Source organism: Betta splendens, chromosome 4 (genome assembly GCF_900634795.4).
Source record: "Betta splendens chromosome 4, fBetSpl5.4, whole genome shotgun sequence".
Taxonomy (NCBI): domain Eukaryota; kingdom Metazoa; phylum Chordata; class Actinopteri; order Anabantiformes; family Osphronemidae; genus Betta; species Betta splendens.
The window spans coordinates 20,216,258-20,230,091 of NC_040884.2; the positions used below are offsets into that span (position 1 = coordinate 20,216,258).

At 46.7% G+C, this 13,834-nt stretch overlaps 2 protein-coding genes across 3 annotated transcripts in view; both read left to right on the top strand.

The window, feature by feature from the left end:
* Window positions 1–22: 22 nt before the first annotated feature.
* ccr9b (chemokine (C-C motif) receptor 9b) lies at window positions 23–3,005 on the top strand. Of its 2 annotated transcripts, none has more exons than XM_029149257.3 (4): window positions 23–202; window positions 360–531; window positions 611–663; window positions 1,700–3,005. In XM_029149257.3, exons 3-4 carry the CDS (start codon window positions 613–615, stop codon window positions 2,750–2,752), a joined length of 1,104 nt encoding a protein of 367 aa, XP_029005090.1. In that variant the 5' UTR covers window positions 23–202; window positions 360–531; window positions 611–612; the 3' UTR covers window positions 2,753–3,005. The 2 variants fall into 2 exon arrangements, with proteins under 2 accessions (XP_029005090.1, XP_029005091.1); XM_029149258.3 differs by having other exon boundaries at window positions 372–531.
* A 7,890-nt stretch (window positions 3,006–10,895) lies between these two features.
* Window positions 10,896–13,834, top strand: part of gli3 (GLI family zinc finger 3) — a 73,820-nt gene continuing 70,881 nt past the window's right edge. Inside the window, exon 1 of the mRNA XM_029146954.3 lies at window positions 10,896–11,289. The gene's annotated coding sequence lies outside the window, so the exon portion shown is untranslated. The remainder of the gene's footprint in view (window positions 11,290–13,834) is intronic.

The window sequence follows — 13,834 nt, forward strand, 5'->3', positions numbered from 1 at the left end:
GCTGACTCAGTCACTTCTGTCATTTTAGGAGCGCAAACACCCCGAGCTCCTGACAGATAAGTGCTCTGACACTGTTGGTTGAACTTAGGCCATCTTTGAGCTTTATAGCCGAGCTTCATGGTTTCCAGTTTCCTGCTCCACCTGTGCACACAAACAAAGTCAGACGTGGGCTTTTACTTGAAACTCAATCGGCTGTACAGAGGTATGTGGGTGTATTATTTTTTGCTTTGAGGCTAGTGGCCACGGTTCAGTGGGGGCAGCTGCCCTCTGAAACACTGTGTTTTTGTGTGCGATTCTAGTATTGTTGTACTGCCGTAATTAAAGGAGGAGGGCTTTGTGCTGCTCTGACTGCCTGACAGCCCACTTTACAGACTCTACCAGAGATGCTGTGAGATACTGTACGGTTCCAATCACGTGACCCTGTGGTTAAAGGGAAAGCTTAAAAGCCAGAGATGACACTGACTGCTCAAAAGGCTGCAGTGCTACCAGACCTACAGTTGGAACGGTTGAATGAGAAACTGCTCTGAGCCGGTAGGTTTATTACAACATTACAGAAACTTCAATGTGTTTAAAGTTTTTCTGTGTTGTCTCATGGTTTGGTTCTTTGCAGATATGACAGACATGATGCCATCCACGTTTACAACCCTTGATTATATTGAATCTGTAAGTATTACTTTAAATTATTATATGATTGCTAACACAGGAACTACAGTCTTCAGTCACGTTGATGCACTGCATGACTGAATAAGACAAGAACTTTTCTGCTTAAGGAGCTTTCTGCTTATTGTCACAGACGCCCCTGTGCAGATTTGCTTTAATTTTGTAGTAATGGCTTAAAAAGTGCTTCCTACAAGTAAAAGTGTCCAGTAGGAAAAATGTGTTTGGAAATGTTTTGACAAGCTTTGATATTAAATAATTATCTGAAATTAAGAATATGAAATGGAAAAATCAGCAACAAACATCTGAGTTACTACAAGTGTGTTTACCAGAAGCAGCACAACCGCTAAAGGATGAGTTCATTCTCACCTCATGACATATCATTATTTATAGTTTGATTTTAAATTTGATTCAATAAACAGATAAGAGTAAAAGTGTAATAGCTCTCTCTCTGATTAAATACTTGAGTGCCTGCAAAACGTACTACAGTTTTAGTTATTAATTTCACAAGATATACAACGTAATATAGGATGCGTTAGGTGGTGGAACATTTACCTGCCTCTGATCCAAGTACACTATCTCAAGCAGACATCTATAGGATACTCAAATGCCACAGTGAGCATCACATTTTCCACTGGCTGTTTATCTGAGGCCTACATCTGAAGGTGGTGTTTCTGGGGTACTGGGTTCTGCTGCGGGCCCCTTTCTGGAGCCCCTCAGGATCGTTTACCCTCTCGGGCTTGGATAGCAGCAGGAAGTTGTGCTGTGTGGTTTCCCTGGCTCAGACATAACACCTGCACCTGACAGCGGTTCTTTCACACTCTGGTTAGAGCGTACGTCACAGACAGCGTTTGATGTCGTGTCGCCGTATCCCCGCTAGAAGCGGCTCGCGTTATGAAACCCTGAGAGCAGTTAGTGAGTTGGGTAAGAAGGGGAGAAAAAGCGCCTGCCTGACAGGAAGTGAGAAGAAGGAGGCTGAGCATCTGCTGAACGAAAGTCCCTTTAAAAGGAGACAGGATGATGTTCTCTCTTTTTAACGCAGGGGACGTCTAACTACGACTACGACACGGAGCCGACCGAGGTCACTGGCATGTGTCAGCGACAGTGGGTCCGGTCCTTCCGCAGCCAGTACGAGCCGCCGCTCTTCTGGATCATCTTCATCCTCGGCGCCTTCGGGAACCTGCTGGTGGTCTGGATTTACACCACCGTGCGCAACCGGCTGAAGACCATGACCGACGTGTACCTGCTGAACCTGGCCGTGGCCGACCTGCTCTTCCTGTGCATGCTGCCCTTCTGGGCCGCCGACGCCATCAAGGGCTGGGACTTCGGCACCGGCTTCTGCAAGGTGGTGTCGGCCATCTACAAGGTCAACTTCTTCAGCAGCATGTTCCTGCTCACGTGCATCAGCGTGGACCGCTACATCGCCATCGTGCAGGTCACAAAGGCCCACAACCTGAAGAACAAGCGGCTGTTCTACAGCAAACTGGCCTGCCTCGGCGTGTGGGTGCTCGCCACGCTCCTGGCCCTGCCCGAGTTCATCTTCGCCCAGGTGAAGCCCGACACCAGCGGGCTGTCCTTCTGCACCTTGGTCTACTGGAACAACACCCACAACCGGACTAAGATCCTGGTGCTGGTCCTGCAGATCTGCATGGGCTTCTGCCTCCCCCTGCTCGTCATGTTCTTCTGCTACTCCGTCATCATCCGCACGCTGCTGCAGGCCAAGAGCTTCGAGAAGCACAAGGCGCTGCGCGTCATCTTCGCCGTGGTCTTCGTGTTCGTCCTCTCGCAGCTGCCCTACAACAGCCTGCTGATCGTGGAGGCGGCGCAGGCGGCCAACGCCACCATGACCGACTGCAGCACCGTCATGGCCTACGACGTGGGCCGGCAGGTCGCCAAGAGCCTGGCGTACACGCACGCCTGCCTCAACCCCTTCCTGTACGTCTTCATCGGGGTTCGCTTCAGGCAGGACCTGCTGAGGATTATCAGGGCGTGTGTCGGCGGCCTGGGCAAAGGGGGGCTCACCAAAGTGCAGGCGGTTCCCAAGCGCCCCTCTGTCATGTCAGACACTGATACGACCCCGGCCCTCTCCATATAAAGGGGTTCATCAAACTCCAAACCTGACGTCTGAGCCTGCAGAGCAAAGCACCGCCATGCTGAACTTCAGTATTAACCCATAGTTTGGACTTGGATCATCAGCACGTTCTTCCATGATGTTGCTGCATTAACTTGTACAATAGTGTAAATATTGTGTTTTTTGATACGTTTTCTCTTCCCTCTGTAATATTTTTGTGTGTTACTGTAAGTGTGTTATGGCTGCAAGTCAAATTAAACATGAGGCGAAGTCTGAAGCATGTGGCATCTTTCTTCCACCACGCCTACTGCACGTGATGAGCGCAGCTAAATGCGCCACGCATGGGAAAGTGTTGGAGCGCTTTCACTGGGGCGACGTAGGCGCCGCGGTGGGAAGCAAGCTTCTACGTGTGGCCAGTCGAAATCCGCGGCGCTTTCGATCTGACGCCGCGTCCTCCTGTTGACAGTCTGTTCCATCGTCTGCAGCCCCAGCTGCTGAACCTCGTCTGGGCTTCAGATATGACTCGGCAGTTTCACAGCGGGCGCTGACAGACACCCATTCTCACCCGCACCAGAGACGTTGGCCCCTCGGTGGCTGTAGCTCAGACAGGTGCCACTACAGCGGAAAGAAGAGCAGATTCCACGTCCCGCCTCAACTTTAAGCCCAAGCACAACGGCTCAGCTATAGAGTGTAACAAAGGCCGCGTTCTCCGCAGTTCAATGTGGGCCCTTGCAGCTACTGCAAGAACGCAGAGCATCAAACGGTTCAGGCGAGGTGGCCTGCTTTCTGTTTATCGTTTTGATCTGTGAGCCGCGAGCGATGAGCTCGGCCTCGAAGAATCTCTGTGATATCAATTTGAAATCAGGGCATACAGGCAAAGATTCAAGGCTGAGGTTGGAGGTTGGCCTCATGGTTTGTGCTCTGTGAGCTACAATAGGCAAAACAAGCACGGTCCACTGTCACACACGTAAAAAAAAGTAAAGCTCGTTAGGAGATAACATTTCTTATTAAGCTGCAGAAAACTTAAATGTGGAAACACAATTAGAAGATCGTTGACCAGAAGTTCGTAGTCAGACAGATGGAGGAAGACGAAGAGAGAAATACAGCGCCACAAAGTACTTGTTATCACATTCACTGTAAAAAACAAACGCTTGTACTGTGGTCACTGAGGTTGGCCCCAGACAACTGCGACGTACCTGCCGAGTTCAGGTGGGACCACAGACGCGCTCTCTTGTTTTCCACCTTTTGCACATTTGTCTGTCACGACAGGAAACCAGCGCTGAAGTCAATAACAGCCGGCCCCGCGCCTGGAGCTCTCGTGCCCAGCGCTCTCGTGCCTGTTGGCAGAGCCAAGGCCTCGCCGCGATGCTGTCACGGCCCCCAAAGAAGCCTCAAACTGGGCGCTGAGATACAGACAGAAGGGTGGGGGGAGAAGTGCTGCTCGTGTTGATTCGAAAAAGAGGAACAACAACATTGTGACACATCCTGTTGCAAAATCCAGTTTATTGTCTGATGTCAGGCCTGATTCTTTTTATTAAGGTCAGATGTGGTTTTGATAAAATAAAATGTATTGTTGGTTGTAGAAATTAGTTGGATCTGTATTTAGGTCAGATAAACAACAACCCCATTATCATGTGTGTGTAGTTTCACTCTCACCTCAACAAACGCTGATCATGAGAACAGACTGTACTAATGAGAGGGTTTGCTATTTGTCGTCATGTGGTCTAAAAGGTCAAAAGGTCAAATTCATTCTCATTCTTATCAATGCAGCATCTCTCCATCCTGAGTCCCGTGTCCCTTTCCTCTCCTCCTCCTCCTGCTCAGCCACAAGGTGGCATCCCTTGCACAGAGTGTCAGCGCCGCTGCCAGAAACAACAAGTTGCAGACGGAGCTAACCCCATCTAGTGGCGATCTGCTCCGAAGGCCACGTCTGAACCTGAACTCTCATCACTCGCGAATGGGCTCTCGCTCCCAAAGAGCTGCTAACAGACAGGCAGATTGATTGTGTACCGCATTAGTGGCGCTCCGCGTTCCTTATTATCCCACAGCTTGGATGCGTCGGCGGTAATTGCCACGGAGGTTGGGGGTGTGGGGGGATGTGTTAGGCGGGGGCGCACGGCAAAAAAGTAAAAAAAAAAAAAAAACGAGCAGGTCTGGACTGTGTGGTGAAGAATGCGAAACACTCACAAGTGGAGCAGCACCTGTGGTTTGGGAACATCCCATCTATCTTTGTGCACACAGGGAATTGTACATGTGTGTGCGTGCGGAGGAGGAAGAAGGATAGAGGCAGGACGTGGTGCAGTCTGTGAGTAATAGGTGAGACACACTAAGACTATGTGACCCGATGACACTGAGAGGCTGCAGTCTGGTTCCAACTGGCCTCTGGTCTGGTTCCGTGGACCCCACAAAACCTCAGGGACAATGGCCGTTGTCAACAACGACCCCGTGGCTTTGAGCAGCATTTATACTATAATAAGTCGCAGATATATCATTGTGAGATATCAAAGCTTGTTGGAAGATTTGAAACATACTGTGTAGAGTGAAATATTGCACGTATGAGAGAGGAAGTGGAAAAGTTAGCCCGTATCCAAGCAAACCGGCGGCTCATGCCAGAAAAAGAAACGTAATAGAAGTTGGACCTCCACAATTCCAGCCCAAACAGGGAGCCTCTTATCAACTGCCATCGCTCCCACAGCTAATATTTCACTTCAGCTCCCGGTCCCACAGAATGAGAGACGTTTCCATTTCATGTCAGTCATTTCCAGGCCTGTGTGTTACCTGTGCGGTGATAAGTGTTTGACTGACTGGGAATGTCGTTAGTCACTGTCCGGCTCCGAGTGACAGCCACAGATTGACGCCGATGATGAGAGGAGCAGAGGAGCAGAGGCCCCTCGGCGTGTTCGGAGGGAGCGCAGAGCTGATGTGGGGGGAGGAAGCGCTTTGAGGGGCGCGTGGCCATGAATGCGAAGCCAACGTACAACAAACACGCTAAGTACATGTGTGCTGGGGAGGAGATGATGTCCACACATACTTATGTTTCATTAAAGCTTTATTTTATGCATTGTGTAAATTAATTACCAGGAAAATGAGGAGAATATTTTCATCATGTTAATTGATTTTTGTTAATTGTGTTGAATGTTGAAGCTTCAGACACTTCCTGTTTTCTCTGTAATAATGCTTTACTTACTTCACATTAGTATGAATTCTGGGCTCTAGTTTTCTGCATTTGCATCACATAACGCTTCAAATGACCCCAATCACAATGTCAGCAAACGTATTACAATACCAATACGGATGTTGATGCAAATGACATTTGGAATGACTTGTGCAACAGTGTTGCAGGGTTCCAGAGACAAATTACAACACCCTCGGTTTGCTCTGACCATTAGTCTCACTGTGGGAAAAAAAAACACACGCAAAACAACACCAAAGAAAAAAGCAGGAAACAATACAACACCGCGAGGCCGAGGAGTTCAATCTCTGGACATCTCTGGAGCATGTCTTCACCCTCGCAGTCTCAACCCTTGCCTTTTACCTCCGCTTCCAAGCGCGAGGCAGTAAGCTGCGAGACGGACGGGCAGCGCTGCGCAGCTTCCAAAGGAGAACAGAGTCTGACTGCTGCTCTACCTGAGGAGCGAAAACAAAAGAGCCATCTCTACCTGTAGGACTGTGGGAGTCGAGGCTTTGATCTGGACCAGAAAGAGAGAGTAGTTTGATGAAATATTGATGCTTCTTTTTTACCTGTGTCCTGTGGGAGCTCAGTCTGCTCTCAGGATGTGTGCCCTGATCTACAATACAGCTCCGTGCCGGGCTAGATGAGAACGGACTTGACTACATGGCTGAAGAAGCCTGATTGGCCCTAATGGGCCTAATGATGACCCCCCATTCTCACTCGCATCGCTCTGGGAATTCTTTCTGTGTTGATCAAAAGACTATGGTATTTTTAATCAGTCAGCATCAATAGCAAAATACACATAACATCTGTGTGTCTGACAACATCTTTACACAGTTTTGACAGCAAGGCCGGCACATGACTTCAATCTTTATTTGGTGCTGGGTGAGTAATTGTTTGCCCTTGAAACAAAGGCGCATCAGCTGTAAGTGATCACGATGTGGACACAGGCAGGAGAATTCATCAGCGTTGGGTCAAACTGTTCGCATGCCGTGATTTCAGCAGACAGACAACGTTCGCATAATGAAACGGCGCCTTGGAATGAATCCACGTCGACGCCGCGCTCCCCAACAGTGACGCCGAAGCGCCGCGAGATGTGCGACTTCAACTCGGAAAGTTTGATTTGAGTTTGTCTGAGAGTGACCCACATACTTCAAGCAACAATAAAAAAAATCTGAATATTGATAACTGCCTTGAGTGGTTTTGTATGATAGTTAAGAGACCAACACTCTTCAATTAGACCAGAGGAGAGGGAGAAACGGGGGGGGGTTATCACTGTCGCATGCTCGTGTTCATTCACAGAGATAGACGGGGGGCATAATGACTTCTGTGGAAAAAAAAAGATTATTTAAACTTACAGAAAACGGGGAAAAAGAAGTGGAGAAACAGGTCAGAGGGGGGAGGAGGAGGGGTCTTAGGAGGAGCCAGGGGCACCAAATAGTCTGGGAAAGGTCTGGCGTTAAAGTGGAATTAACATGCCTTTCCATTGCAGTCTATTAGATAATCATATTCATACCACACAAGGCTCTAAACCCTCTCTGTTTCATTATTCCCTTTTAATCCAGCCTGATAAGGGGGTGCAGGCGTCGTGGCTTTATTATGTCGTTATTTGGAAACCACATGAAATCCCCACGGGACGTTATCACGGGGAAATTGCTTAAATAATAGTATGAGTGGATCCAGTTTTGCGTTTATTATTTCTGACGGATTCAAAATAACTGCAAATATCCTCTTTCTGATGATTGGGGGCTGAGGGTCTTATCAGTCATTCACACTAATGGCCCACTCAAGTCACCCGATACCTCCGGCAGGGGTGGGGCGGGGGGCTGGGGGTGAGGGGTGGCGGGAGGGGGGGGGGGGCTGAGCGCTGTGTCTGTTAGCGTCGTGAATGTACGCACAGGTACAGAACGTGTGGGAATAGGAGGAGGAGGAGACGATACATGACGCGGGGGGGGGGGGGCAACGTCTGAGGGGGAGATAAGGCCCCGGCGCTGGAGCAGAGGTCGCCGCGGCCCCCTGCGATGTGTTTGTTCGGCCCAAAGCTGGCAAACAGGCCCGGTGTCGGGTGGCTGTGATCATCTGTTGGCCGGCGCAATCGACGCGTGTTGACCCACAGATTAAGAGCGAGCAAACACGGACTCTGCGGAGGCCTGTGTTCACAGCGGAGGGACGAGGAGGTCGACGAGGGGAGAGCAACAAGAGCTGGGATGTGAGCAATTCCTGTGCACATCGGAACCAGAAGTGTGATTGAAATACAAATATTCAGAATATTACACAAATCATCTACATGTGTCGTTCAAGCTGTAAATTCAACATCATATTAAAATACAATGCGCCATATTTTACACCCTCCTTAGAAGCTCCGGGTGGAAAATCGCAACCTGCCAATTACGTGTAATGAAACGCGATGGAGTCCTCCGGCTCGTGTCGCCGTAGAATGAGCCGCCTATCGATGCTGTACTTACAGTAATTACAGTTTTCCAGCGCATTCCAGCTCCGCGCACGCTCCCAGGACAGGAGGTTCCTGCTTCAGTCTGTGAGTCTGAAAACGCGTGCTTGACAGACGGGGAGGTGGAAACCGTGTCCCAGCCTGGAATCAAACTGGGATCCGCGTGCTGTGACCAGTACACCACCAGATGCAGAAGGCCCAGCCCTGCACCTCTTCATTTTGCAGCTCCAATTAGAAAACGCTCTCTCCATCCAGTAATTCAGGAGCTGCATTAACAGTGTTTGGGTTAAAGGAGAACGAACACAGGCGTTTTCAGCTGATGAAACCGCTCGGTGGTGGGAGACCGCGGCCAGTGCGTTTCCACTGGTCACATCTGTGAGGACATAATACGCTTATTCTGCCATATCCATTTCACAGTGACATCTGTCCAGCGGCGAAGAAGTAAAGGCGGAGAGTCCAGCACTGGGCCAAGTATTGATTTACTGTTACTCGTGTAACATATGCGAACACACCGAGCACTACATATGATTTCAGTGAGATCGGGGCTGAGAGGGGCTGAAACGCGCTCTGTCACTTGGCCGTCGCTTGAAAAATAGCCCCGGGTTCCAGACGCTGATCCTGGTCGCGCGGCGCTGCTCCCGCGCCCTCGGCCGCGGAGCGGAGGAGCGCGGCGGCGCCTGAACGGGAGGGCGCGTGCGTGAAAGGGCACGTGCACGCTCGTGATTGGACCGCGTGCGCCTCTGAGTCCACCTCCCTGCCTGTGGATCTCAGGGTCTGGAACAAACAGTAGTTCCTTCTTAATTGGGGTGAGATCTGGGGCTTAAAGGGGGCCAAGAAGGGACCCGGACCCCTTTCTTTCTCCTCCAGAATCGCTTTGGCTACAGAGGTGCTTTTGATGTGTGCTTTGGCTCTGCGAGTCCTACTTTGGAATATGTTCTTGGGAGACCATTGGTTACTTGCCTCCAGGCAGAATCTCAATCCCCAGGATCCTGGCCCTCTTTGATGAAATACTTTCGGGAGCCGCTAACCCCACTGATGCCCATGTGCGCCCCTCCCTCTCCTCCCCCTTTACCCTCTTGTTCTCCCCCACCTAGCTCCCCCGCACCCACCTCTACGTTCCTCAGATTCTCTTTGAGAGATTCATAACAAGGACTTTATCTCTGTGTAGTCCGCGCCAGATGAGCACCGCCTGACAAACTGACAGGAGAATTAGTCGTGTCATACAGAACACCTTTGACTGTCTCCTCACTCGGCCTGATTTCCTGACTTCACGGACGCGAGCTTTTTTATTCTACTGACACACAGATCAAAATGTACAGCTGTGTATTTGAAACATTTCATATTTGCCTGTGTTTTTATCCTTGCTTCCTTATTTATTTTTTTCTATTTAAAATTAGCTATCATAAATATTATTAGTCGACTTAAAAATATATGAATTACACTTAAAGTATTTGTTCCCACGTGTGCAGGAGTTGTGGATTTATTTGTTTGCTCAGCTCCGACTTCCAAAATCCATCTTCATGTTTCGTCAAACATTCGGGGGATTATTGACAACAGGGACGTTGGAAGTCGTGGCAGAAGAACTTAGTGTCTGATTGATTAGGACAGTAATTAGTGCAGATGTAATTGACACAATAAGTGATTGTTGAACATCCTCTTTTAGGGAAGATTTAGATCATTGGACGTGTGTGACTTTGGGGTTAAATACACAAAATGTGGCCTGACGGACTTGACCCCTCGACCACACACACGATTCAAATCCTGGTTAAACGATTAACCAGTGATTTTCCTTTCTAAACTCCCACCTCTTCATTGATTGGAGCAGCACCCTAAAGACCTCTCTTACCACATAATTTCCCTCTATATTGATTATGTATATTGATTATACCTAACCCTACAGGAAGGACTTTGCTCGTTTTTACTGCCGCATTAGGTATCAATGTGACGGCTCAGCCCTGGAGACTGATTCAACCCTCATAAATCAACAGATTCCAATAGTCAAATCATAGTGATTTAAATGTATGAAGGGAGATAATTAAGTAAGAAATCTAACAGCATTGACTGGGTAAAGAGGTTTAAAATGATTAACTGTAAAAGCTAATTACTTATAAAATATCATACAGGTTCATGACATGCAAATGCATCCAAACAGTTGTAATGATGCACATGAATCCTACAAGTTTATTGATTTGGATTTATGTGAGTATAAACAGCATGTTTGAAAAGGTTTTTGAAAAGTGCCCAGCAGCTACAATTGAATGAATTCGTGCAGTATTAAGTGGAACGACTGCTACAAATAACAGATATGAACAAACAGGAAAATACGCACAAAGTAAAATTTTATTAACTTGAATTCATGTTTTTGAAAAAACGCGAAAAAATTATTGTTCAACTATAAAAAGTGGCAGTGAAGGAAAAAAAAACCCCGCGTTAAGTTTGTTTAATAAGTTTCCCAAATAGCAAGAATTGAAGGAAGAAAGAAAGAAAGGGGTACACAAAATGAAAAAGGAGGGAGGCAGTGGGTAAAGGAGGGAGCAACCCGAAGGGAGGAGTCAAGCGAGGGAAGGAGCAGCTGGAGTCCAACACTTCGCCCTCTCTCTCTTCTCCTCGGAAAAAGCGCACAAAATGCACTAACTCTCCACGCGCTTCTCTGACGCTTCTGTTGTTTTTACGCACATCTGCGGTCTGCTATCGGCAGATATTATCGGCAGACTGATGGTGGTGGTCCGGCGGTGGTTGAACACAGCAAACTGTGAGAAGGAGGAGAAAGACACACAAGAACGCAAACTCTGGCAGCGACCGTCTGGAGTTGGACTTGCAGCGTGAAAAAAAAGTCCCAGGCAACTCCAGAGGCACATCTGCAACTTAGGAAGAGGGGAAGAAGAAAGAAGACAGATCGTTTTCTCCCACAAGATAATCAGCAGAGTCACTAGGAAAGAAGTAAGTAATCTATTAGAAACCCCCACTGGCTCAGTAGACTTTTAGCGTTGTTGCGCTCATTTGTGTGCTTTTAAACCCTGGAAATCCGGGCGGACCTCTTGAAGCAGCAGAGGTCTCACGTTTCAAAACGATGGAATTTCTCACAAGTTTAGATGACACGAAGTGGACTAATTGCAGGAACTGGCGTTAAACGCTGTTTATTGTGACGAACTCGTCGATGTGGGATCCCTAAAACTGCTCAAATGCGCCGCAGTCGGTGCCAAACCTGGCCTGGTTCTGATTTATTCCCTGTGAAATAAGTGTGGTTGGTTAGAAACCCCGGATGGCACAATTAGCACGCAGCCGACGCACACATGCGGAGTTTCAACTTGTTTACAGCGGTGCAAAGTTTACAATTAGTGGAAAACGTTTTTTTGGATCTGCGGCATTTATAAGTCAGTGTAGAGAAAAACACGTGCGACCCGGGGAGAGTTTTGAACGGAAACTTCGTGAACTGCCGCAGAGATGAAACTTTATTGAACCGCTGCCGAAAGAAACGCGCGTGGGGGCGTCGGGCGGGGAAACACGCATATTTATGCACATGTGCGATCATATTTCAACGTCTGCTGATTGAGTTCATTCTGATGTTCGGCGAACTCACGGAAACGCCACACAGAAGGCACGTTCAGCCACAATTTATTAAAAACGTAACAAGCCCGCACATGACCCTGGTTTTGACCTTTAACACTTAGACATATTTAAATTTTACGGTCATTCCGCCACCTCAACATTTTACATGACATCTAAAGCTCAGAGTTAATGTGAGGCCTTTTAATTAAGACACACTTGATTTTAAGACACATTTCCACTGTAAAAACGTCACTCTTCATATTTGAATTCATATTTGACATTAATTATCAAAAAAATCAAAATCAAAACGACATTTATTTCACAGGGGTCAAATAATTCTTTGTCTTAATACACTTTAAAAAAAATCAGTTTCTATAAGTTAATGTCATATTTTATAATCAGTTACTCTTTATCCACATATTTTAGGTCACATCCCTTGATCATAACATACTGAAGGCATGTAAATATGCTTAGAGAAATTGATGCCTATTACAGCAGGGGCTGTAACTCGGCAGGGGTCCATGTGGGGAGTTTCATGGGGCCCCAAGCAAAATGAAAAAATAGTATAAATTCTATTATATTTTAGTTCATTATAAACCAGTTGAATTATATGCGTAAATAAAAATCTGCGTAAAATGACTAATGGAATCATGGTGCTCTACCTTTTTTTTAAGATATGAATTTAAATATCACAAAAAAGTTTCACATGGATTAATGCAAAGTAAAAAAAAAAAACTCTAAAGGAGGCAGTGTGTTCGTTTTGGGGGTCCGAGACATGAAAACGATTCAGAGCCTCGAGCCCCCACATGTGCAGATATTTGTTTGAAACTTTCCCTTCTGTCCTCGCCAGCTGTTCCACATTTTATCTGCTTGTCTGCTCTCGGGTTTCATAGCGACTATGAAGGTCCGAGGTGCTCAACCATGCGGCGCAGCTCAAATCCTCCCTTTTCTGACACTTGACAAATTATTAACGGAGGACTTGCTGCCTTGAGACGGAGCAGTGACTGAACACAGCAAATAAGATGTTTAACGGCTCAAGTTCAAGCAGATAAAAATCGCCTTTTGGTTATTTTTATGAGGCAGCTCCATCATCAATCTTGGCTGTGGGTTTGGCTTTTGAGCCGGGGTTTTTCAGGGCTTGGTTTCATTTGTGTAATGAAGTAAAAAGGCGACTGACACATGAGCTGTCACGTCATATTTACACTATTTTGTTTGTAATAATATAAAACATTTACAGACATTCAGATAGGTGATAAAACACTGTCAGAACATGAACATAAAAACCAAACACGTCAGGCCTTCAGCTGCACAGATTTTAGGCCTAAAATCTTTTATTTTAAAATCTCAAAATTGAAGTCATGTGAAATAATAATTTTAACTTCAGATATTAATCAAGCACAGCTGCACTTTTATCCTGGCATGTTTTGCATTTTGTGGCCTGTGACTTGTTAATTAAGAATCTTACTGGCTCTAATAATTAAGAATTTGAAGATAAGAATGATCATGGTTGTGCCTTTTTTATTTTTCAAGGGTTAAAATCACAATAGCATCTGATTCTATTTTTAAAGTATAGCTAGATTATTATAATTATTGTTCACCAGCTTTAAATTAAAGCCAAATTTGCAGTGACCGACCAGTGATGGAGATGATGTCACATATTATTAATGTACAAATTTTGTAAATGTTTTCCTATAAAATCAACTTCATGATAAAATGTTTTACTGTGTGTCAGAACAATATGTTTGCACTTAATATTTTTGTTAGCAGCGTCACATTACTGTTGATTCTGGCGTCAAACAGGTGCACCTTTACCAAGAGAAATGACTTTGTCCTGTTGTGATGCGGCAGCGGTGATGAATGCAGCTGTGCTTCAGATGCTAATCAGCTGGAATGAGATGCACGACACAGGATTCTCTTACTGTAGCCAGGGAAGATG